A 26,214-nucleotide genomic window follows, 5' to 3' on the forward strand; every position below is an offset into this window, starting at 1 on the left:
AAAATCAATCAAATTTAAATTCTCGAGGTAGCCGTCAACCAAACTGAACCTTGTAGTGCATGTCCCATATTAGCCAACTTTTTAACGCAACAGTTACCTTCGCGATAAAAGTCCCCCATGAACAACCAAGGCCCCTCTAATATTCCAATAGAAAAAATTCATTAGGCATATGGTTCCCGTCGAACGGGTTCTATACGGCGGCTTCCTAGTAAGTTGTTGTTTCTATAAATTCTAATTTTGCTTTTTTGACAAGACATGAGTGAAAGGAGCTTCAGCGGCCCTCTTGTCATAGTCTTTGATCCGCTACCAAAGCTCCATATCATGTTGAATCCTTGGATTACTGTGCTGAACAATACCAACTTCTTGCGAGACCAATGAACTTTCAATGGGAGCCGAGCAAGACACAATGGCCGCAGCTACTGGAACTGCATCATCTGTAAGCAGGATTTACGTGCCTATGCTGCTGTCTACGAGAACCGAGTCTGCAACAAAGGCAGGGACTACCGAGACGGGGTCTGGAACCGAACTAATGGTATAGGCTAGTGTGATTGAACAATCAACCGAAGTTGTAGGGACTGTGTGCACCGCAATATGGTGTGGATGCACAACTATTGCTTAGGGCATGTCTTTAGAAGAGGCAGTGACTTCCTCGTTCACTTCCTAGTTGAACTAAGATGCCAGCAGTTTAATCAACAATTTATAAGTTTAACGGAACTAGGAGAACCAACAGAAGAAAAAAAAAATCATAGGTTGATCAATAAAAACATGTAGAAAAAGATATTTAACGCAATTAAAAACTTTGCTTTTAATATGTCAGTATACGTGGAGCTGCCTAATCTTACAGGAAAAAAAAATCAAACTGAAATAGGCAAGAAAGCATGGGAATCAGGCTCAAAACATATAGGAGGAGCAGATCCAGTTGAATGGACAGTTTGAGTTGATTGAACAGTGCAAAGATGTAAGTAATCATTAATGAAAATGAATGTTTGTCAAAATGGATGGATAGGTTGGTCAGTGATATCAAGAATAACAGTGATGATATAGCACAAATATAAGTCATCGAAAAAATCATGTGCACACTAACACGACGATTTGATTATGTCGTAGCAGCGATTAAAGAGTAAAAAAATCATAAAATAATGACATTGACGACTAGCAAGTATCCTTAGAGAGTCACATGAAATGTGAATGAGTGAAAGGTCAAGTGACATAATCGACAAACATTTAAAGCTTCTGCAAAATCTGACAGATGGGGGATTTGTGCAAAGGAAGGTAGACCTCAACCAATTGAGAGGATAAAACTTTAGAGGTAGAGAAAGGTTTGCTATAACTAATTCAAGCAATGAAACTAGAAGCAGTGTCTCTTCACAAAATAAATACAATATTTTAAGTCATAAATGCAAGAAGTATGGACATCATACATAACAGCCATAAATTGGTCTACTCGAGCAATTTGGTTGCATAAAATATTAAGTGAAACATACATTGCATAATTATCAAGTGCGCCATAGAAATGGCTAACAATTGATTTGTATGACGAGACCAAACCTATATTGTTCAAACCATCAAATTCTGCTTGCAGCATATATAGAAAGTAACAAAAATAGCAGGTGTCATCTAGGAACTAGAAACATTCATATAAATGACAGGTTACATGTTGGAGAGATCCTTCCACATGAGGATAAATCATCTAAAAATTGGGGACTCTCCGTTATATGTCAATTACTTCTATAGCGGATTTCCATAACCTTTCAAAGTCTTGCATTCTGCAAAATATATGTTACAAATCGAAAATCAGCTTCTAAGGCATGATAGTCTAAAATTTTGCATGCTGTTAAATGGGATGAAACACATTCATGAATGGTATACGAGTCTTTCCAATCTTCAATGCCTCTGGTAGTAGATGAACCTATCCACTGTCAATCAGAGGCAAAATAGGATTCGTAAAAATACATAAAGAGACTAGAAAAGGAGAACAAACAAAAACCAATAACTATTCATCGACTTGACCAACAAACCCTTGAAATTGGAAGAGTTTGATGTTTGGGACAGTAATGGAGCATTTGCACTACCGCATACCAATCGTGAATGCAATGATCAAACCAAAATAGTCGAAGTTCAATTACGTTTTCAAACATAGGATAACCTTGGTAATATGAATTGATTTCTTGATTGGGGAGAATTTGCCCCATCTGCATACCAATTTTTTTTTTTATGCATATTATAAAACCAAACAAAAGCCATAGACCATGTATGGATAAACAACATAATTAAGTGCCGGAATTGGATATTAGTGTTTATGTAAGTTATTTCTACACCAAATATAAATAAACTTTTTTCATATGATCTATAATTATTTTCATAAGGTAACTCAATTAAAGTTTGGAAATAAAATCAAAGAAGCTTATGTACATATTATAAGTTGTTTCCCTAAACTCTAAAATAGTTTAAAAAACGTTTATGCATATGGATAATTCAAATAAATCAATCAAAACAGGCACATGATAATGTTGATAAAAAAGAATGCATCATATCATAACATATCATACCCTTGTTACAGTTAGAAATTGCACATTAGAAACTACTCTGAGCGGAACATCGAATAAACGGATATTAGCTTTAATCAACTTGGATAAGGGTTTAGAGTACCCTCCAGCTGTAAACTCGACCCCGACACTTGATGTGACATATGATGTTTTCAAATCCTCTAATATGGGAAACTCAGATATAAGTTTCTTTAAATCCTCGATATCATCCAAATGAACGTCAATCAGATGTAACTTTTTAAGTAAAGGAAGATGAAAAGAACAATGAGACATAGCTGCGACAAGTAGGTTTGTTAATTTCAAAACCACGAGTCTTTTGCAGCAGAAAATGGCAGACGTCAAGGTGACAATATCCAAAGTGATAGAACTTTGTGTATATTTGAAAAAAATAATAAGTTTTATCACATTGGATATCGTCACTCTGGAGGCATCGAGGCATGAATTCTGTTATGTCAAATGTTTGACCATTCCAACATCAATCAATGGGTCGAAGCAGCAATACGTTGACACGTGCAGGATCTCTCCCTATTCTTGTTATCATGTGTCACTTTGACGTCTGCCATTTTCTTCTGCAAAACACTCGTGGTTTTGAAATTAACATACCTACTTCTTGCAATTATGTCTCATTGTTCTGTTCATCTTCCTTTACTTAAAACGTTACATCTGATTGTTGTTCGTTTTGGATTATATCGAGGATTTAAAGAAACTTATATCTGGGTGTCCCATATTAGAGGATTTGAAAACTGCATGTCACATAAGTGTCGGGGTTAGAACTGGAGAGTACTCTAAACCCTTATCCAAGTTAATTAAAGCCAATATCTGTTTATTCAATGTTCCCCTCAGAGCAGTTTCTAATGTGCAATTTCTAACTGTAACAGGGGTATGATATTATGATATGATGCATTCTCTTTTATCAACATTATCATGTGTTTGTTTTGATTGATTTATTTGAATTGTCCATATGCATGCACGCTTTTTAAATTATTTTAGAGTTTAGGGAAACAACTTATGATATGTACGTAAGCTGGTTTGATTTTATTTCGATACTTTCACTGAGTTAGCTTATGAAAATAATTATAAATAATATGAAAAAAGTTTATTTATGTTGGGTGTAGAAATAACTTACATAAACACTCATATCCAATTCTGGCGCTTGATTATGTTGTTTATCCATACATGGCTTGTGACTTTTGTTTGGTTTTATAATATGTATTTTTTTTTTGTATGCAGATTGGGCAAAGTCTCCCCAATCAAGAAATCAATTCATATTACCAAGGCTATCATGTGTTTGAAAACTTAGTTGAATTTCAACTAGTTTGGTTTGATCATTGCATTCATGATTGGTATGAGGTAGTGCAAATGCTCCATTATTGTCCCAAACTTCAAACTCTTCCAATTTCAAAGGTTTGTTGGTCACGTCAATGAAATATTGGTTTTTGTTGGTTTTTCTTTTCTAGTCTCTTTAAGTATTTTTACGAATCCTATTTTATCTCTGATTGACAATGGACAGGTTCATCTACTACCAGAGGCAATGAAGTTTGGAAAGATCCATATACCATTCCTGAATGTGTTTCATCCCATTTAACAACATGCAAAATTTTAGACTATCATGCCTTAGAAGATGATTTTCGATTTTTAACATATAGTTTGCAGAATGCAAAACTTTTAAAGGTTGGAAATCCGCTTAGAAGTAATTGGAATACAATGGAGAGTCCCAAATTTTTAGACGATTTATCCTTCTGTCCAAGGATCTCTCCGACATGTAACCTGTCATTTATATGAATGTTTCTAGTTGGTTTGAACAATATAGGTTTGATCTCTTCAAACAAATCAATTGTTAGCCATTTAATTTCTATGGTGCATGTAACATCCCAGACTGCTTTCAGCATTGTCGACTGACCCCACAAACCAACACGAGTCTTTTCAATGTGTTTTTTCCTCACTCGCACACTTACCGGGAAACTTCCCGGTAGGTCACCCATCCCAAAATTGCTCCAAGTCAAGCACGCTTAACTGTGGAGTTCTTATGAAATGAGCTACCAAAAAGAAGATGCATCTTGTTAATATAGGTAGTACCCAACAATTCTTATAAGCCTTCCTTCAACCATGTAGTCCCATACCTACAAGGCCTTAGGATCCCTCTCATTCCGGCGTGATTCGGTTCCTCTAGAAGTTGTTGGGAGCCGCTCATTGTTGTGCCTTGTGCACTGGCGACCACTCCCCGCCCTCGTCAGCGGCACAAGGCACAAGGCACGACAATGAGCGGCTCCCGACAGCTTCTAGAGGAACCGAATCACGCCGGAATGAGAGGGATCTGAGGCCTTGTAGGTATGGGACTACATGGTTGAAGGAAGGCTTATAAGAATTGTTGGGTACTACCTATATTAACAAGATGCATCTTCTTTTCGGTAGCTCATTTCATAAGAACTCCACAGTTAAGCGTGCTTGACTTGGAGCAATTTTGGGATGGGTGACCTACCGGGAAGTTTCCCGATAAGTGTGCGAGTGAGGAAAAAACACATTGAAAAGACTCGTGTTGGTTTGTAGGGTCAGTCGACAATGCTGAAAGCAGTCTGGGATGTTACAGTGCACTTGATAACTATGCAATGAATGTTTCACTTAATATTTTATGTAACCAAATTGCTCGAGTAGAACAATTTGTGGATGCTATGTATGATGTCCATAGTTCTTGCATTTATGACTTAGAATATTGGATTTATTTTGTGAAGAGCCACTACTTCTAGTTTCATTGCTTGAATTATTTCTAGGAAACCTTGCTCTACCTCTAATGATTCAATATTTAACCATTATTCCAGGCCCTCATTTCTTCATTATGAAGTAGGCAATTTAACTTGATATCTCGTTCTCAGTTTTAAGGCTTGAATCTTTCTCTCTTCAATTTCCTCTATCGATACATTGAATGATCGATTTTGTTTGAGATTTGTAAAAGCGATTTATGTTTATGTCTTTTATTTTGCAGTTTCATTAGTGATTTTATACATCTAGATTTGGTCGTTGTCAATTATATTCAAAATATTGTTCATTCATTTTCCTTCGAGTTCTAGAATCAATTCCCATTATTTTTTTAGATATTGGTTCATCAAAATCAGTAGCTTGAGTTCAGAACATATGATTAGTATCATCTGCATCAACCTTCGTATTTGATTTTTGTTCATTATTATCTGCATCTACTGTTTATCCTCTTTGTGCTATTTTGTTCTTTCCACCTATCATTATATATAAATTATCATGTAGATTTATTCGGAGAAACATTTAGTGTATCCTAAAACAACAGCTATTTGTTCAAATTTCGCTACATTGTAGCCATAATTTAAAAACTGCAGTCTACAACATATATAATCAAATATGGAACTAAATTTAAATGTAGATTCTGGTTAGGGTTTGTTAATTGACTTACAATGGGTTCAGAAATGTCTCGTATCTCTACCTTCATGAAGCCATATCTAAGCTAGTATATTCCAACATCTTCACCCAATTTATAGTCATGTTTACTAATTTCCTTAGATATTTTATTGGTATCTGCTAAAACCTCTGCACTTGAACCCTGCTATGGTATATAATAGTTGAACTAAAGCAGCCTTTAGCCATGAAATAGAAGATAAAACCAAAAACATAAAATTAGTTCATATATGCTTTCAGTGTAAGGATTTCATACACTGTCATTAAATCATAATTGTTAAATCATTTAACATGTAATTTGGTTATATCTTGTTGACAATATAATTTTGTTTACAACAACAACATATCAAAATTAAACTCAAATAAAACATATAATTATAGATAAAAGATAACAGAGGGGGAAGGAATTGTCACACACCTCAGTTCCATCAAGAAGATAACTTGATGTCGAAGTTGTATCCATTTATTCCCAAAGCCATACAACAAGTCATCTGGATTTTCTTGTCGATACATTTTCTTCCTCCTTATTCTCCAACTTCCTTTTTTCCTCATTAATAGTTGCTCATTTTTAGATGGTAGCCTATCAAATTTCGTCATGTACATATTTGTCATTTCCAACATGACTTCTGTTTGTCGAAAAAATCAGACCCCATTTGATTGCAAAACCCATATCATCCAAGCCATGAAGTCGCCTCCTCATAGGCTTCTGTCTACATAAACTATAATGCAATAATGTCCCAAAGTAACATTATCATCAACTTTTATACACTTGTAGCCATATTGGAGGGCTCCAAATTTAACACATCATTGGCAACACCATTCTTCTTTGCATGATATTTTGAAGGAATTTCACCACCATGATCGTTTTGATCAGCATCACCTACCTTTTCTTCATTGGTTTCTTTCCTCTCTTTTGCACACTTTACTCTGCATGCATTGGTTCACCTGATTAAACTTTTGATCACTCTTACCATCATCCTCTTTAACATCTTTTAAAAATTTGTTGTAACAAACCAAGAAAGATCGGAGAAAAATTTACCGAAGAGTAATCCATATTGTGACCATGAAAAGCAATCTTTTGATGAATCCCATCTATAAGGCTTAACTTCCGAGCTATCATTTTATATAACAAGCCTTCACAAGTATTATAATGAAGCCTTTGGAGGATGAAAATTGTATCTTTTCCAAATGCATAAACTTCTTTATTATAAAAATGATAGCTCTCAAGTCTCAAGTTAAGCCTTATTGGTGGGATTCATCAGAACACTGCTCTTCGGTAAATTTTTCTCCCATCTTTCATGGTTTGTTACTAAATATATTTTAAACTTTAAAACTTGTGTATTTCCAAAAAAAATTAAAGCTTTAATGTGCTACTAAATATTTTATTTCCAATTTGTGTATCTTTCAAACTTTTGTGTATTTTCTATTTTGAGCTTCTTAATAACCGCCTTTTGGATCCATGGATCATTGGGTTCTACAACTTGATCTTAGCAACACCTTTTTGGGACATATAAAGTGAATCTTGGCTTGAGACCTGGAGTTTGCTCCCCTCAAAGTCTCGAATTTGATTCTTCCAGATCAGATAAAGTTAATTGACTCTCTTTTAATAAAAACATTCAACTAGCCTTAAAAAAAAGAGTTTTATATGTAATTGAGGATGGGGTATTTAGAAAAAACATTGTTTTAAATAGGGTTGATTTAAAAATCCATAGTTTCTCCTTGTGTGATAGTTTAATCATGTTTGTATAGAATTCAAACTCATCTGATTAATAATCATGTTTGTATAGAATTCAAACTCATCTGATTAAAAATCATTAAGCCAAGTCTATAACTTGAAAAACTAACGCAGGATAGCCATGTGGTTCAAGGGAAGGGATTGTCTTAGGTAAAAAAAAAAAAGGTGAAGTAGTAAAATGTTATTTTATTATAAAAGAATTGGAATTTGACATTATTCTTCAGAAAACTTATCACAATGAAACCATTTTCATTATCATTATTCTTGTCAGCTAAAGATTTACTTTTTGGTTTTGTTGATTTTCTAGCTTTTGAGAATTTCTTAACTTTTCCTGTCACAACTTCCACACCTTCTCTTAACCTTTCAATTTTCTTTTAATTCGCGTTTCCCTGGAAACATCTGTGAATAATGTGGAAACTAATATGTAAAAAATGTAAACACATTTGAAATAACAATCATTTTATTTTTGATATGAAAATTCTGAGAACAACATGGGGAAGGAACCTACCCTCAAATAAGGATCCAAGTCCTCTAAAAGGATATCGATCCTCTAAATTGTGCATCATACATTGAAGAGTTAAAGTCAATATTATCGTTGATTGGTAAACAACCTAATAGTTAATATTACATTTACATGTGCATAACCGATTATGGGAGATTGGAATGTAAACTTATATGTTCTGCTTATGATAGAAGCACTTCATTATGTTGTTTATCCAAACAGAGGGTTTTTATTAATATAATACAAAAAACTTTTGACAGCATATTATGCAACCATGAAATTTCCTTTAACTAGACTACAAGCATGATTCATCAAATTTCCATCTAGTAAGAAGCTCAGACTAGAAAATACACAAAAGACATACATCTGGGAATAAAATGGTAAAAGTTGATGAGTCTGATTCTTCTTCAGAATCAGAAGAAAATAAATTGTATTCAAAGAACTTACCACGGGAAAAGATGAAAAATTAAAAATGTTATGACTCCTTTGTAAAAGGAATTAGTGCAATGTCTCACAGGTTGTCATGAGCGTAAGATAGTTTTTCCTGGCTTAATTTTTAATTCTAAGCTTCAAAGAGTGCCATGAGCCTATCCGTGATTTTGTCAAACTCATTGTGATTTCATAATATTTTTACTATCTCAACAAAACTAACTTGCGTAGTAAAAATTGGAATCCAAAGGGTTCATAAATTTCTACTATCTCAATTATGTTGGCACATCAATAAAGACAACAATCAATTGCAGCACCAAGACAATATGTTATATATTAGCAAAAAATAACAAAAATGTGGAGGTACATAAAAATAACCCACAATGAAAACCAACAATAGTTAGGTTATGATTGAATAATTTATTAATTTATCATCTAATGAACTATATTAACTATGACTTTGGATGTCATCAGATAAGATTGATCTACTAATTAATTATAAATTCATTGAGATTTGATAATTCACAATTATGTTAATAGTATATCAAATCAACAATATTGTGAGGTGTACAAATACAAAGTGTATCCTCCATAGCCAACCTTATGGTGAAATAAAATATTCTATAATAATCCAATGAAAAACAATCTATTCAATATATCACATAATCAATGCTTGCAATCCATTTGTAATTTTCATATGTTATTATTATTTTGATTTACTTCTCATGCATACTAGATCAGAGCAAAGAAGAGAGAAGACTTACAATAAGCGTCATCAAATGGATAATTCCATTGTTGCAAAAGCCTTTTTTCTGAACTCCAATAGAATTTATTTTTAACTTCAACAGTTGATTAGTCTGCAAAAAAAGATAAACATAAACTTGATCTGGTGTGTATGTGTGTATAAATCATGGCATTTTTAAATATCATTCAATTAAATAGAAAAAAAAAAGTTATTAGATTGGATTTTGAGAACAAGTTTTTATATACATGAATTTAAAGTATAAATTTATGATGATGACTTACTATGAAGTTGTGAAAAGATTTCAACTTTAACACCAAGCGAGGTGGATTAATCGAAAAACAAGATCAACGTAACAAGTTAACCTGGATTAAAAAAACAAATAGAGATCTGGAAAGAAGGGAAAGAGAAAGAGAAAGAGAAAGAAAGTAGTGGAAAACAAAGACCAGTAACGTACTTGACTATATGTAGTGAGTGCAACGAAGAAAATACAACCTCAAATTTTGTGAAGAGAGAGAGCGGTGCAAAATGTCTAACAAATTAAAAGTAGCAGAGAAATAAAGATAAATGCATATATAAGTCGGTGCAACATTTTGATATTAATGTGGACTCCTATTATTTTTACCTTATAAGGTACAAAAAAGTATTTCCCTAAAAAAAGGTATAAAAAAGTACTACTATTTTTTTCTCAAAGAAGGTATAAAATATTTTTTGATACTCATTTAATACAGTCAAAATTTGTTTATATTTATGATTATTGTTTCTCGCTAATGGTAAAAAAAAAATTGAATATTATTTTTCCCTTTTTATTTTTATCTTTATAATTATTAATTATTTTTCCCGTGTTCTCATTCTTTTTTATCGCGTTACCATGTGTAACTTATGAATTATATTTTATATGAAATTTTGATTAAAATTATAAATACAAATATTTGTGCAAGCTCTTGGATACGACAAAAGTTATTATGCATAAGTCATTTCCTTATGCACCCTGCATAAACACTTCACAAAACCATTAGACAATTATTTTGGTTTCTCATAGAAGACTATCAAAACCATTAAACCATAATTATAGTTTCGGTAATAATTCAAGTGTATATCATCTTAATCATTATTTAAAACCATGTAACAATAATAATTTCATTAAAAATCATTACACAATTATCTTGGTTTCACATACAAGACTATCAAAACCATTAAACCATACTTATGGTTTCAGTAATCCATACCATGAAGTTTGTTTCAATTCAGCAACAACCCTTACTGCAAATCAAGTGTATCGTATGACGACGATGGAAAATGGAAATTGATGTGGTGTGTTGTTGCTGTTGAGTGTTCCTCATTTGATGTGTTCGTGTCGGTGTTGATTGTTATGCAAATGTTGACGGTTACCAAGTTAAGCATATGTATATATTGTTTTGCTAAAAGCTTAATCCAAAAATTAAAGACTTGTGCATATATGTGTTTCCATGACCACATATCAGTAAAGTGATCACGTGAATTACAGAAATAAATTGTCCAATAGTTAATGAAAATCCGGTATTGTGCCGGATAAGATTAAGAAACAGAATTGTGGTTTCGCTTGGGGGTGTATGACAAAATGGGTTGGGGTGTACGAAGCAATTAAAGACTTGTAGAGTAGTTCTTTTGGCACACCTTGTGCTAGAGGAGTTGCTTTTGGTGGTTAATATAAATTTCATTTTTTATTGTTCAAAAAAAATTATGTTGGGCTACCGGTTAATGGACTGAGATTTATACAGAGTGCATAAGGATGCCTTATGCATGATAACCGCACCCCTTGGATACATCATTATATAACACAATTAAATACACAATCTTGTTTATTCAAACAATTGTATACAATCTTAAGATAATTATTATTTTTTTACGAAAAAAAGAGAGAGATGACGATGCATCATTACTAAAAACTCGCGGTTTTCCTGCGGAATTTCATGCGGATTGCATTGAAATTTCCGCAGCCATGGATTTTGCTTTCCAGGAAATACCATCATGGGTAATTGTTTGCTTAGGATTTTAGGATCCGTTGGAGTGGTACATCCGTAGGAAAAGGGAAAAATATCCGCAGGAAGCATTCGGTCAGTGCTTGAGGAGCTATCCTGCCCGTTTAAAATCCGCAGGTACTTCCGCAGCAAAAGGCACAGGAAAATACGCAGGAAATGAATTTTATTATTAAAATAATAATAATGCATTTCAGTGCATTCTTGATGTATAAGTATATTAATTATAGAAGATACAATTGGATTAATTGTTGTAAAAGTGCCTCAAAATTGAAGAGATCCAATATTTTGGAGGGAGAGATATGTTTTTTTGAAAAGTTTGGAGAATGTAATATTTTAAAGGTGACAACTAGGGTACCCATGGAAGAATAGTGGGTAATTTACCCTAACCAATACACATTAGCCACATAAGCATATTTTAAGTGGTATCCATGAACTATCTTGACCCCACCAACAAATTGCTCATTTTCATTGGTTGGTGGGTAAATTACCCACCATTCTTCAAAGGTAATCTAGAAAAAACCTTAAAAAAAATGTGTGTTTTGATACAACAATCGATTTTTCATAAAAATTGAAAAAAAAAATAGAAATATGTGTTATGCAGGGATCGAACAGGGGACCGGTTAGTTCAAAGCGTTTTTATAAAAAAAAATAAAAAATCCACAACGAAATATCAACACAGGGAATCGAACAAGGGATTTGCAGATCAAAGTGTTATGCTTACTTTATTAAATAGCGCTTTTTTTAACCTATAAGCGCTATCTTTCTCAAGCATACACTAGCGCTTATTAAGCGCTATTTAAGGTTGATTTATTTATAGCGCTTTCCTTCAAAAGCGCCATATACGATTATTCCTGTTTTTTTTTAAAATAATTATTTTTTTTATTGAACCTATACTGACGCTTTCAAAACAAATCGCTATATAGACTTAGAAGCAGAGATAGCGCTTTTTCAAAAAAGTGCTAGCTATAGTCTCCATGTTTAGATTTATAGCGCTTTAGTGTTATTTATAGGGCGCTATATTTTCCCAATTTTGTAGTAGTGAAGGAAAAACAAATCAAAGCTATTCCAAACAAAAGATAAATTTGTCATTCACCATTTCATTTCCTTGAATGAAATAAGACTTGCTAGCTACTTCTTAACTAGTTCCACACATGAACACGGTCCAAGGTCAAATGCATCCAACTACTTATTAAAAAAATGAAGAATACCAAGTACCTAATGCCCAATTTTTGGGTTGCTTCATATGCTCGACCTTGTAGAAATTTGCAGCTGATAAGTTGGCAATAAGTAACCTACATTTAGATGAAATCAAAAAGAAGGCTTCAGCTGATTACTTGAATTGAGGTGCTACCTTCAATTATCAAGACTGTATCAAACTCACCACATTTTTGCATTATGAAGACACTATATATGTTTATTTTCAAAGATGTACTCAGATCAAAAGATATACTGGATGCTGACCCCTGAATTGAGTCATGTGCAGACTGCGGACTGCAATTCAGCTTGGTACAAGAACAGGGTGAATTCCCTTGGATTAGTCTCAGTACTTATCCTAAAGGTTTGGTCTAAACTATATTATACTAATCCTAAAGGTTTGGTCTAAACTATATTATTTTTGTTCACTTCACATTAAAAAAAATAATGTGATAGCAGTATGATGGGTATCTTGACCTTTAATAAAACTATACCAAGTGAAATGACGGGTCACTCAATTTTGTTCTTCATTAGTACTAGAGCTGTAAAAAATGGGCCAGGCTAATGGCAGATAACTTAAGTTATCTGCAGGAAATTTCGTTAGAGTAAAGAAAATGGCAGCAAAATCCTCAGGAATTTCCTGCGGGAGAGTTTAGTAGTGCATGAACATATAAAAATATTGATATCTAATACATTTTTTTAAAATACGTGCATGGTGTCTAAAAGATTAAAAGTAGCATAGAAATAAAAGATAAATAGATACCATTTCATACATAAGACAGTGTCAGTATTTTGACTACAATGTAGACTCCTATTTTTTTTTTAGATTTTATGGTATACAAAAGTATTTTCTAAAAAACAAAAGGTCTAAAAAAGTAGAGTTTTTCTACTTGCACCCTAGTTAATCATGGTTGCACCCCAAAATGACAAGATTACCCTTTCATAAAATTTAATCAAAAACTTAGTTGAAGTAAGTCATATAAACTGAATTTAAGTGTATATACTTAATCTCAGTTTAAGTAGGTTCATGTAAACTGAGTTTAAGTAGGTCATGTAAACTGAGTTCATGTAAACTAAATTTAAGTAAGTGTATCAACTTAAACTCAGTTTAAGTAGGTTCATGTAAACTAAGTTTAAGTAGGTCATGTAAACTTAGTTTAAGTAGATCATGCAAACTTAGTTTAAGTGTACATCTAAAAGTTCAATCTTATTCAATGATTATACGTCATCTCAGTTTAAGTATGCACATGTAAACTCAGTTTAAGTAGGTTCATGTAAACTTAATTTAAGTAGGTTCATGTAAACTCAGTTTAAGTAGGTTCATGTAAACTCAGTTTAAGTATGTTCATGTAAACTCAGTTTAAGTAGGTTCATGTTAACTCAGTTTAAGTAGGTTCATGTAAACTCAGTTTAAGTAGGTTCATGTAAACTCAATTTAAGTAGGTTCATGTAAACTCAGTTTAAGTAGGTTCATGTAAACTTAAAACTAAGTTTACATGAACCTACTTAAACTGAATTTAAGTTAACCTTGCCAATGTAAATTAAAACCGTAATCGTACAGTGCATCAGTGCAGTTGAAGGAAAAAAATTGAAACTAGCAAATAGAAGAAGAAATTCACTTACTTATATCCAACTGAGTATGGATGAAAAATATTTTGATTCACTCTTTAATTTTCATGGAGATTGATATTGAACATCAAATTGTTTGATCGATCGTTTTGAGGGGTGAAAGAGGGTGAAACTCACTGACAATGAATAAAAGTAGGGTTTTAAGAAAATTTATATAAAAGGGCAATTTTGGTATTATAAAAAACTTTTAAGAAAATTTGGGTGTAACCAGACAAACATGGGGTGTAAATAGAAAAACTCAAAAAAGTATTACTATTCTTTTTCAAAAAAGGTATAAAATATTTTTTGAGACTCATACAGTAAAAATTTGTTTACATTCATGATTATTGTTTTTCCCTAAAGGTACAAAATATTTTTAATACTCGTTTAATACAGTCAAACTTTTTTATATTTATGATTCTTATTTTTACCTTATTAATTATTAAATATTTATGATTTTACAATATGAATTCTCTCTTTCAATCTTCACTGTAGAATGTCACGTATGGTGCTAGTATTATAGTAATCAAATGCAGAAAACTTAGGTACAATTCCTTAGGTGTTTTTCGTATGGTTCTTAACTAAATTTACCATGATTTTCTCAGATCCATAATTTTCTCAAAGTTTGTTATATCCAAAAAATATGTATTTTTAATTAAGAACCATACGAAAAGCACCTAAGGAATTGTACCTAAGTTTTCTCCTAATCGAATAACACAAATAAAAAATTAATTATATGTCATCTATTAAAAATTTACAAACTATTTCTTTCATTTATCAATACTTTTTTTTTTTTACAAAAATAAAGGATATTCATTCATTCATTCAAATTAATAGAGTACATCGATACAATGCAAATTCGCTAACAACAAAGAGGATGAATCTGCGAACAAACACACAACATCCATGTTAATAGCATAAAACTGCAAAGCACAAAAGCCTACACATATGACTAAATTCAAATCTCCGAAATATCCATGTCTTCGGATCTGCAACGTGGACAACATCAAAGTCATTGATTGAATGTGCACTGGATCTAAGCTGATCTGACAATCTGAACCGAACAAATACCTGAACGAAACTAGAAAGACAAACAACGCCGCACAAAGACGACGAACAAACCAACATCGCACAAAGATGACAAAATCACAAAATAAAAAATGAAATAGATATGAAAATCACTTATTTCAATAAAGGGAAAGAGAAAAACAAGAGAAAAACGAGTTAATTTATCAGTAAGTTGTTGTTTCTATAGTCTTTGATCCGCTGCGAAAGCTCCATATCATGTTGAATCCTTGGATTACTGTGTTGCACAATACCAACTTCATGCGAGACCAATGAACTTGAAATGGGAGACGAGCTAGACACAATGGTCGCAACTGTTGGAAATGCATCATCAGTCAGCAGGATTTGCGTGCCTATGTTGCTGTCTACGAGAACCGAGTCTGCAACAAAGGCAGGGACTACTGGGACGGGGTCTGAAACCGAATTAATGGCATAGGCTGGTGTGATTGAACCATCAACCAAAGTTGTACGGACTTTGTGCACCGCAATATGGTGTGGATGCACAGCTGTTGCTGAGGCCATGTCTTTAGAATAGGCAGTGACTTCCTTGTTCACTCCAATGTTCAGAACCGGCAAAAAGCTCACCTCCCTAACCGAATCCAAGGTAGCGCCATCAAAATTCTCATGCACGTCAACATTCTCTACATAAGTCAAAAGTGGTGTGGATGCACAACTGTTGCTGAGGGCATGTCTTTAGAAGAGGCAGTGACTTCCTCGTTCACTCCAATGTTCAGAACCGGCGAAGAGCTCACCTCCCTAACTGAATCCAAGGTAATGCCATCAAAATTCTCATGCACGTCAACATGCTCTACATACTGTTGTCCTGAGATTCCTGATGCGTTCTCTCCACTTCAAGTAGGTGCACGTCATCGTGTGCAACATCAATAACCAATTCCAAAACAGGGATAGCTGATTGAGGTAACACGACATTAGGAATTGAATGTGAAACATTTTGTAAAGCAAAGCTAAAAGACCTGCTCAAAACATCCTTAGGAGGAGCAATGTTTTGAGTTGTTGACCATTCTTGTGTATCTATGATAGTACCTGAAGTTGAAGGGGCTGCAACAGCAACATATTGCATGGTACCTGAAGTAGAAGCACTTCTATCACTACAGTGCTGTCGAGGAGGAGCTTTTTTAGCAAGTGGTTCCGCCGCGATGGGTTTCTTGCCATGGTCAGTCACCTTAGTTGCCTCCGGGTGCATCTACTTGCAAGCCGAAACATTTTGTCTAATGACATAACAGTGATGGTAAAAGAGTGGTCTCCTCTCATATTGTACTTCAACCTTAAAGGTAAAACCTTCCTGTTCCACAAGAATTTCATCATAGGCTCTTTTAGATAAGTCAATGTCCACCAAAATTCTCGCATAGTGTCTGAATTAGCCCTATTTCGTGTCGGGGCATCTAAATCTATCGGAGTACCAACAACACTCACAATTTCCTTCAAAGTTTGTTCCCTCCAATACTCTTATAGAAATTCAACCAATCTGATCCAAATGGAGGCATGGATCTGCTTCTGAGAATATAGTGATTAAAGTCCTTCGTCCATTGAGAAAGATGAAGGAGACCCAGATTAAAGGCAATGTTACCAGCCTCCCAAACTCTGCGTAAGTCATCAGCCTGTTCAAAAAGGAAATCATAATAGCCTCTGCCAGGTGAAACCATTTTCCATTTCTTAATCATCCTCCATAACTTGCCTAACTTAGCAGCTAAACCTCTCGCCGTGTAAGGTTTGTCGCCTTTATTCAAAGTCAGTCTTCCCCACAGGGCATTCTGACATTCAAACAATCCTTTAGAATATTCTTCCTGTCCATTTCGAATACAAAGAGCATCACCCTTGATGCAAGGAACTGAAAAAGGAGCCTCATTTGAGGGAGATGACTTGCAGCCCCCTAAAGCCGCCGCAAAGGACTTGTGAGGTTCCGTGACAATCTAAAAAGAGTCCGTAACAAACTGAGAAGATGTAGAAGTCCATATATGCGCATATGGTGAAATAGTAACCGGAGCCGCAAGTTTAGTCTGCTTCGGAAAGTCCTTATCTGCGAACAAAATAAGTATATGTGTATATGTATGTATTATCAAACACACATAAAAATGAGGTGGAAAAAATTATTACTTTATATGTCTCATAATATTTGTTGTATTTGACAATTTCACAAAGATTAAAAAAGATATGATAAATGAAATAAAGATTATGGTTCTTTTGAGGCTGCTAGTTTAAAACCCAACTCCAACAGTAATTGAGTTATATTTCCCAAACACTTCAAACAAAAGGAATTAGTTCTTTAGTAGCCTCTTTTGTATATACATGTCTCCAACTTGGAGAAGAAATATGCAGAAACATTTAGGTTGAAATTAGGATAATGGACAACTAATGTTGAAGGGTCCAGAGTCATTAGACAATAATTGTAATTTCCTATCTATTAATTGTTTATTTCAGTTTAGGAAGCAAAAAAGAAAGAAAAAAACCAACTCTTATTTGTCCAGAGTCACAAGAGAATTGCAAAATGCAGACAGACTGCAACAAATTCCTGGTGCAGACTGTGATTAAATTCTGTTGGAGTTCAATAATGTTACAATAGCAGCTCAGTTTAAATTTATCTAGAAGGCTGTTTTAATTACCAAGAAATGGTATCAAGAGCCTAGTTGAACTAAGATGCCAGCAATTTCAAGCACATGAGTAACCTAACTTGAGTAAGTCTAATCAACAATTTATAAGTTTAACGGAACTATGTGAACCAATAGAAGAAGAAAAATCAAAGGTTGATCAATAAAAACAGGTAGAAAAAAGATATTTTATGCAATTAAAAACTTCGCTTTTAATATGTCAGTATATGAGGAGCTGCCTGATCTTACAGGAAAAAAAAAAATCAAACTGAAATAGCCAAGAAAGCATGGGAATCAGGCTCAAAACATATGGGAGGACAGATCCAATTTAATGGACAGTTTGAGTTGATTGAACAGTGCAAAGATGTAAGTAATCATTAATGAAAATGAATGTTTGTCAAAATGGGTGGATAAGTTGGTCACTGATATCAAGAATAACAGTGATGATATAGCAAAAAAATAAGTCATCGAAAAAATCATGTGCACACTTACACGACGATTTGATTACGCCGTAGCAGCGATTAAAGAGTAAAATAATCTTAAAATAACGACATTGAACGAATAGCAAGTATCCTTAGAGAGTCACATGAAATGTGAATGAGTGAAAGGTCGAGTGACATAATCGACCAAACATTTAAAGCTCCTTCAAAATCTGACAGATGAGGGATTTGTGCAAAGGATGGTAGACCTCAACCAAAGAGGGCAAAACTTTAGAGGTAGAGCAAGGTTTCCTTGAACTAATTCAAGCAATGAAATTAGAAGCAGTGGCTCTTCACAAAATAAATCCAATATTTTAAGTCATAAATGCAAGAAGTATGAACGTCATACATAACAGCCACAAATTATATTGTTCTACTCGAGCAATTTAGTTACATAAAATATTAAGTGAAACATACATTGCATAATTATCAAGTGCACCATAGAAATGGCTGACAATTGATCCAAACCTATATTGTTCAAACCAACAAGGTAGCAAGATATATAGAAACTAACAAAAACACCAGGTGTCATCTAGGAACTAGAAACATTCATATAAACGGCAGGTTACATGCCGGAGAGATCCTTGGACAGGAGGATAAATCTTCTAAAAACACGAGGTATCATCTAGGAACTAGAAACATTCATATAAATGACAGGTTACATGCCGGAGAGATCCTTGGACAGGATGATAAATCTTCTAGAAACCGGGGACTCTCCATTCTATGTGAATTACTACTATAGCGGATTTCCATAACCTTTAAAAATCTTGCATTCTGCAAAATATATGTTACAAATCGAAAATCATTTTCTAAGGCATGATAGCCTAAAATTTTGCATGTTGTTAAATGGGATGAAACACAATCAGGAACCGTATATGGGTGTTTCCAATCTTCAATGCCTCTGGCAGTTGATGAATCTGTCCACTGTTAATCAGAGACAAAATAGGATTTGTAAAAATACTTTAAAAAATAGAAAAGAAGAACCAACATAAACCAATAACTATTCATCGACGTGGCCAACAAACCTTTAAAATTGAAAGAGTTTGAAGGTTGGGACAATAATGGAGCATTTGCAGTACCTCATACCAATTATGAATGCAATAATCAAACCAAAATAGTCGAAGTTCAGTTAAGTTTTCAAACACATGATAGCCTTGGTAATATGAATTGATTTCTTGATTGGGGAGACTTTTCCCCATCTGCATACAGAAATAAAATACATATTATAAAACCAAACAAAACTCATAGGTCGTGTTTGGATAAACAACATAATTAAGTGCTTATATATGAGTGTTTATGTAAGTTATTTCCACCCACAACTTAAATAAACATTTTTCATATGAGCTATAATTATTTTCATAAGCTAACTCAGTGAGCGTATGGAAATAAAATCAAAACAGATTGTTGACATATCATAAACTGTTTCCCTAAACTCTTTAAAATAGTTTAAAAAACGTTTATGCATATGGATAATTCAAAAAAAATCAATCAAAACAGACACATATTAATTTTTATGATAAAAGAGAATGCATCATATCATAACATATCATACCTCTGTTACAGTTAGAAATTGCACATTAGAAACTGCTCTGAGCGTAACATCGAATAAACGGATATTGGCTTTAATCAACTTGGATAAAGGTTTAGAGTATCCTCCAGCTGTAACCCCAGCCTCGACACTTGATGTGACATATGCAATTTTCAAATCCTCTAACATGGGACACCCAGATATAAGTTTCTTTAAATCTTCCATATCATCCAAATGAACATCAATCATATGTAGTGTTTTAAGTGAAGGAAGATGAACAGAATAATGAGACATAGTTTCGACAAGTAGGTTCGTTAATTTCAGAACCACGAGTGTTTTGGAGTAGAAGATGGCAGACGTCAAAGACACACGTGATAACAAGAATAGGGAGAGATCCTGCACGTGTCGACGTATTGCTGCTTCGACCCATTGATTGATGTTGGAATGCTCGAACTGCCAGAAATTGCATTGACACTTGAGATGAAATGATTTGAGTGTATGTCGTTGGGCGCGTGGTGAGAGTAAAATTGTATCCAACATTTGACAGAACTGAATCCATGTCTCGATGTTGTTCACGCCACTTTGGATATCATCAAAGTGGTGAACAACACGTGAGTGGCGTAATGGGACCCACCTCTTCGAAAGAATGGTAGTTCTGAAAGCGTCTTTGACTGGAAGAAAAAAGAGAATGAGACTTAGTTTGTCGTCTTGGAATTCATTGAGAGAATCTACTCTTGAAGCTCTGTTGCTGTGTATTGGGGTTAGTTGGTTAAGAAGGTTGGGGATGTTTTCTTCCATTAGAGTCGAGTATGACTACTGAGTTTTGAGAAATGTCCTGTCAGATATGGACACAATTTAGGCTGTCCAATTAGTCGTGTGAAATATATATCATTTTCATTAAGGGTGTGCTTGGCTGTTTCAGGAGGGAAAAAAAATTGGCTGAGTAACTTGATTGGTAAAATTCATTTTTGATAAAGATGTTAACAATAATTATGAAGGTCAACAATGCGTATGGAAGAGTATGCGATGATTCAAGTTTTATTAAAAAAAAAAACAATTGTTTAATACGTTTTAGATATATCGGTGATACGAGAGGGATGTGGCGGTGATAATTCATCGCATAATGATTTTTCTATTATTTGGTTTTCTTTCTTTGAAAAAAGAAAGAATAGGAAACATGATTTTTTTTTAATTTCTTTAAAAAATGATAATATATGCATTAGGTAAGTACAGATGCTTCGATGTGTGTCAGAAATATTCGACTGTTCAATTTTAATTTTCGAAAAAACAATTGTCTAATACATTTTAGGTATGAATGAGATACGCGAGAGATGCATAATTTTTCTATTTTTTTGTTTTCTTTAAAAAAAGAAAAAAGAGGAATCATGATTTTTCAAATTTCTAAAAAAAAAACGGTATGCATAACGTAATGATATTCTTCTATAAAAATAAAAAAAAAAAGATAATGATGTTGTTTTTGGATATAAGTAATGATGATATCTTTTAAAGATATATGTAACTGACTAAGTAATGATTTTTTTTTTAATTTGAGATATATGTAATACATTCGTTAAGGTCCCGTTTGGATTGGCTTATTTTGAGCTTATGTGGATTTATCTACTTCCATAAGCCTTTTTAAAGGTGTTTGGGTAAATAAATAAAAATAGTTTATCATAGTTTCATAAGCTGCTTATGCCATATTTTAATAAGCTTAAATTTTCAGCTTACCCTCCGGCTTAACAAGGAGCTTATGAATTTATGTAACCTCCTTCGATTCTATCCACTTTTTTCAAACATATATTTTTATTTTATTTTTTTTGTTTTTAGAATAAAAAACATATATTTTAATTATAATGTTAGTTATCTTTGGTTGTGCATGACTAACAAAATTGCTATATACTTATCTTACTAAAGTAACACACGTAACTAAGATTTTTTTTTAAGGATGATTTTTATTATTTTTTTGTTACGTAAAAAAATGAAACTGAATAAAAAAAACAAATTTAATTTGTATTTTTTTTTGTAACAAATTGTACATTAATATCTATATATATGGTAAGTTTACAATCATAATTTCTCAAGTTTATATTTATATTATTATACTTTTTTTTAAAAGAAAGCTTATCATACATTATTATATTTGTGTATAATGATGTTTAAACTATTTATTTACACGTCGAATGTTAATTTTGTCTTATATGAATATTGATATTTTTTTAAGGACGAATATTGATTATACTATATATATAATTATAATTAATATATTATAATATTGTTTTTTACATCTTGATTAATTTTATCAAAAAAAATCTTGATAATTGTGGTTCGATTCTTTGATTTTTTTGTTAAATTAAAAATATTTAAAATTTCGATAATTGTTTATGTAATGTCACATCCAAACACTTCAATTTATGTAAGTACTTTTTAATGTACATATCCGAACATAAATAGCTTATCAAGTATAAGAGCTTATGATGTAAGCTCTAATGTTATAAACCCTAATGCTATAAGTATCTATATAAGCTGTTTATCCAAACGGGGCCTAATTATCTATTACTTTTCTTATTATCAATATTACTTATATTATATATTTAATTTTTTAGTAAAGTATCGCGGCCATATGTATCTTGAATTTAAAAAAAAAAAATACCATATTGGTGCCGTAATGTATCAAATATCTAGACTTCATAGCTGTCAAGTGATTTATGTTAAATTTATTTGTATAAAAGTGGATTTATCAATAAATTTAAAACTAAAATCAATTGTAGAAATAAAAAATTAGAAATTCTAGTTTCAAGTAGAATAATAAAATTGGTAAAATTTTGGAGAGAAAAGTTTTTTTAGTAAGAGAAACCCCACCTTTGAGGATGGGTGATTTTAGGTCATTATTTTATCCAGAATCATCCGTCCGCATCTTTTATCCCATTTCTTTTAATCTAAATAAGTGATTTCCACATATAAAGTTTTTGGTTAATTAAGTTTTTGGTCCATATAAATATCTGCAGTTTTGTTTTTAGTCCCTATAAAAATAAATCACATTTTTTAGTCTCTACAAAATTTTCCGTTAGTGTTTTTAATCCCTGTTAAATTAAAATTTGTTTAAAGATGCTTAAAATTTTAAATTTTTTAATGATTTTTTACATACTAGTTTAAAACATTATAAAAGGTTCCGCCACAATAAATTAGCACAATTTTTTTTTTTTTTTATGTCCAAATTTTCGTTAGTTTTATATTGAATTTTTGGCGTTTTAAAAAAATTATATTTAATTCATTACATGTTAAAAAATTCTAATTTTTTATAAAAGAGATTACTATAATGTTCTTAACATGTCTGTTAAAAATCATTTAAAAATATAAAAGTTTAAGTATAATTAAACAAAATTTCAATTTAACAGGGACCAACACATACTTTTAGTCCTTGTAAAATTAAAATTTGCTTAATTGTGCTTAAACTTTTAAATTTGTAACATATTTTTCACATACTTTCTTAGAATATTATACAAAGTTCCTCCGCAAAAAAGTAACTTAAAATTTTATTATTAGGTCCAAATTTTCATTAATATAATCTTGAAAATTTGGCTTTTAGAAAAATTCATATTTAATTCATTACATGTTAAAAAACTTAAAAAATTTACAAAAGAGTGTCTTACAATGTTATGAACATGTATGTAAAAAATCTTTCAAAAATTTAGAAGTTTAAGCATAATTAAACAAATTTGAATTTAACAGGGACTAAAAACACTAACAGAAATTTTGTAGGGACTAAAAAATGTGATTTATTTTTATTGGACTAAAAACAAAACTGCAGATATTTATAGGGACCAAAAACTTAATTAACCCTAAAGTTTTTTTTGTGTGTTTTTTCGTGATTTCATCGTCTGAGTGCGAAATTATGTTGTTTGTCGTTTTGTGCGACGTTGTTTGATTCCGCGTCTTGTTGCGCTGTTCACTTGGTTCCTATTGAAAGATCAACTTCAGTTAATCACATATTCAATCAATGATTTGGGCGGGATATTCTGGTGATTTAGATTTTATCATATTATTTGTAGGCAATTTGCTATTATATATTAACTTAGGTGCGGTAAGATTGCTCGCATGTTCACCCTTTACAATATTGATCATGTTATTGTACATGATGTATTCTATCAATTTGAAAATGAATGAATATCGTTTTACTTTTATCAAAAAGATATAAATACAAACAAAATTAATTCTCCTTTAAATCATTCAAATATGATAAAATATCAATTCTACAACTTCTAAAATCAATTTTGACCTTCCAAATTTGAATCCAAACATATGCTAAATTATTACCCCCTCGGTGATCTGTCCCTTTTTACAGAACCTTATAACAAAAACCACGTGAAAAGTTGTTAGAATAATAAAAATAAATTAGTTGATTATAAAATTAATGTGTTTTGTAAAACAAGTTTTTTTTTTTTTTTTTTTGACTAAATGTGTTTTGTAAAACAAGCTTTTGAAATAGTTGATAAATAAAAAATGACATAACCCACCTAAGTTAGTAGACATTAAATAATATCTTGATTTTTTTTTTCCCTGTGTAAAGTGTAAAGTCTCTATATTCGAATTTATCCTCCATGTTGCCTGCTGATGCACTAGGCATCTCTTTTGTTAGGCATTAAATTTTTTACTTTTTACTTTTTTTTTTCTTTTTCTCTTTTCCGTTTGTAACAATAAAAACAGTCATTATGTTCAACTGCAAAGGGTGACATACTATCAACTAATCCCTTGAGTCGGATATGATTGTAATGGTCGACAAAACTCTCCCTTAGGAGATTTAACACTACTGCATTGACAGAGCTAGTTTCAATCCCAGGACCTCTGATTAAGCTACAAGAGCCCCATTAAGCAACATGCTTTTAACAAATTAGTCTTTAAATTTTTTTATTTTTTTTACAATAAGTTGGTCCTTTATGTCGTAAAATATTTTTAGTTTTTATTAAATTATTTCTTAACATTAATAAAAAGTATCATAATCAAACATATTATTTTCACACTTTAAGAATTCAAATTTTTCATACAAGTTATATCTCTGGACCACCAAAATTTAATAAATGGACATGGTTGACAACAAGATTGCTAGACTCAAATTTTTACTTCAATTCATTTTGCCTAAGTGAAACAAACTCGTAAACTAGCCTCGTAAAATCGTACGAATTTATCTAAAATTAAAATTTTATTAAAGTTATAATATACATAACATATACTAATATAATTATATAATTTGTAAGTATTAACTTAATTATAAAGCAAAAATATACTTGTCTACCGAAATAAAGCATCAGGCTCAACTCAGAGATTTGCGCTTTGAACCTTGCCGACATCGAAGCCCTGTTGTCGTTAGGGTTTCATTGTTTCAGAATACTATTTTTGGTTAACTTATCTCGTTTTGTCGTTTGAGTGTAATGTGTGGGAGAGGAGTCTTTTGGTTACTAAAAGCAATGTACTCTCACACGTTAAATGGGCTTATCAGACAGAAAGAAAAAAAACGGGCCACAAATAGAAAATAAAATACTTTTTTTAATGTAAAATCACAAACTCGCTTAATATCGGACGAGTTTATCCGATTTTGCAGCAAGTTAAATCGCTCAAACTCGCTGCAAGCTCCGATTTCACTAAAAACAGGTTTACTACCGAGTTAACAATGAATTCACACCTAAAAATGTAAATTCGGACGAGTTTATGAGTTAACACTAGAGTTTGAGAACACTAGTTGACAGTGAGCCTCTTAACATTGAGAATAGGGTCATACTGTCTTCATTCATGTACAGAAAGCACTCCAATCATATATCAAAATCTAGTTAAGAGTTAATTTGGCCTAACAGCTTGTCCAGTTAATATCATAAAGGATGGCTACACAGATGGAATCCAGGTCATGACAATCGAGATCATTGTGTATTCGAAAATACCAATGTAGTTTTTGAAGCATTTATGTAACTGTAATTTCTCGCTGCAAACATATTATTATAACATTATATTTTCCTGTATTATTATGTTAAATCATTCTTCAAATGTTGGACCTTTTTTTTAAAACAAATGTTACATGTTGGAAAATATCTGTTCATACCACCAAAACAGAATTACAATAATTTATAACAAGAGCATCCCAAGTTAATAATTAAAAACAAATTATCAATCTGCAATGAAAATTAATTTCTCTTATACAATTGCTCCTTTTCTGCAGTTCCTGCTGCTACTACAGCCTTTGTGAATGGTCCTGCAGGGTAGAAATATGATAGATTATAGTATCAAGCTCATTTTCAGCCCAAAAAAAATAAAATAATGATGCATAACAATTTTATTTTCCCTTACTTTTGA

The 26,214-nt window shown here is 32.3% G+C and overlaps 1 protein-coding gene and 1 long non-coding RNA gene across 3 annotated transcripts; both read right to left on the reverse strand.

Moving 5' to 3' along the window:
• Positions 1-5,140: 5,140 nt before the first annotated feature.
• LOC11415897 (uncharacterized) lies at positions 5,141-9,920 on the reverse strand. 2 transcript variants are annotated; one of them, XR_003010154.2, is made up of 5 exons: positions 9,832-9,920; positions 9,659-9,739; positions 9,397-9,489; positions 6,385-6,893; positions 5,141-6,145 (listed from the first exon to the last, which is right to left on the reverse strand). It is a non-coding gene; the product is annotated as an uncharacterized lncRNA (long non-coding RNA). The 2 variants fall into 2 exon arrangements; XR_005645190.1 differs by lacking the exon at positions 9,832-9,920 and having other exon boundaries at positions 9,659-9,825.
• An 8,770-nt stretch (positions 9,921-18,690) lies between these two features.
• Positions 18,691-20,870, reverse strand: LOC11413807 (F-box/FBD/LRR-repeat protein At5g56420). The gene is made up of 3 exons (XM_024778441.2): positions 19,900-20,870; positions 19,373-19,546; positions 18,691-19,271 (listed from the first exon to the last, which is right to left on the reverse strand). Exons 1-3 carry the CDS (start codon positions 20,671-20,673, stop codon positions 18,990-18,992), a joined length of 1,230 nt encoding a protein of 409 aa, XP_024634209.1. The 5' UTR covers positions 20,674-20,870; the 3' UTR covers positions 18,691-18,989.
• Positions 20,871-26,214: the final 5,344 nt, after the last annotated feature.

This window comes from Medicago truncatula, chromosome 3 (genome assembly GCF_003473485.1).
Source record: "Medicago truncatula cultivar Jemalong A17 chromosome 3, MtrunA17r5.0-ANR, whole genome shotgun sequence".
NCBI classification, from domain to species: domain Eukaryota; kingdom Viridiplantae; phylum Streptophyta; class Magnoliopsida; order Fabales; family Fabaceae; genus Medicago; species Medicago truncatula.

What these genes read in the sequence shown, in the direction of transcription:
- LOC11413807 (XM_024778441.2), bottom strand. Translation starts at nt 20,673, where the DNA reads ATGGAAGAAAACATCCCCAACCTTCTTAACCAACTAACCCCAATACAC. An exon ending in AATTTCTAACTGTAACAGAG is followed by an intron (nt 19,547 to 19,899) that starts GTATGATATGTT and finishes TTCTGTATGCAG; the next exon opens with ATGGGGAAAAGTCTCCCCAA. An exon ending in AAACTCTTTCAATTTTAAAG is followed by an intron (nt 19,272 to 19,372) that starts GTTTGTTGGCCA and finishes TCTGATTAACAG; the next exon opens with TGGACAGATTCATCAACTGC.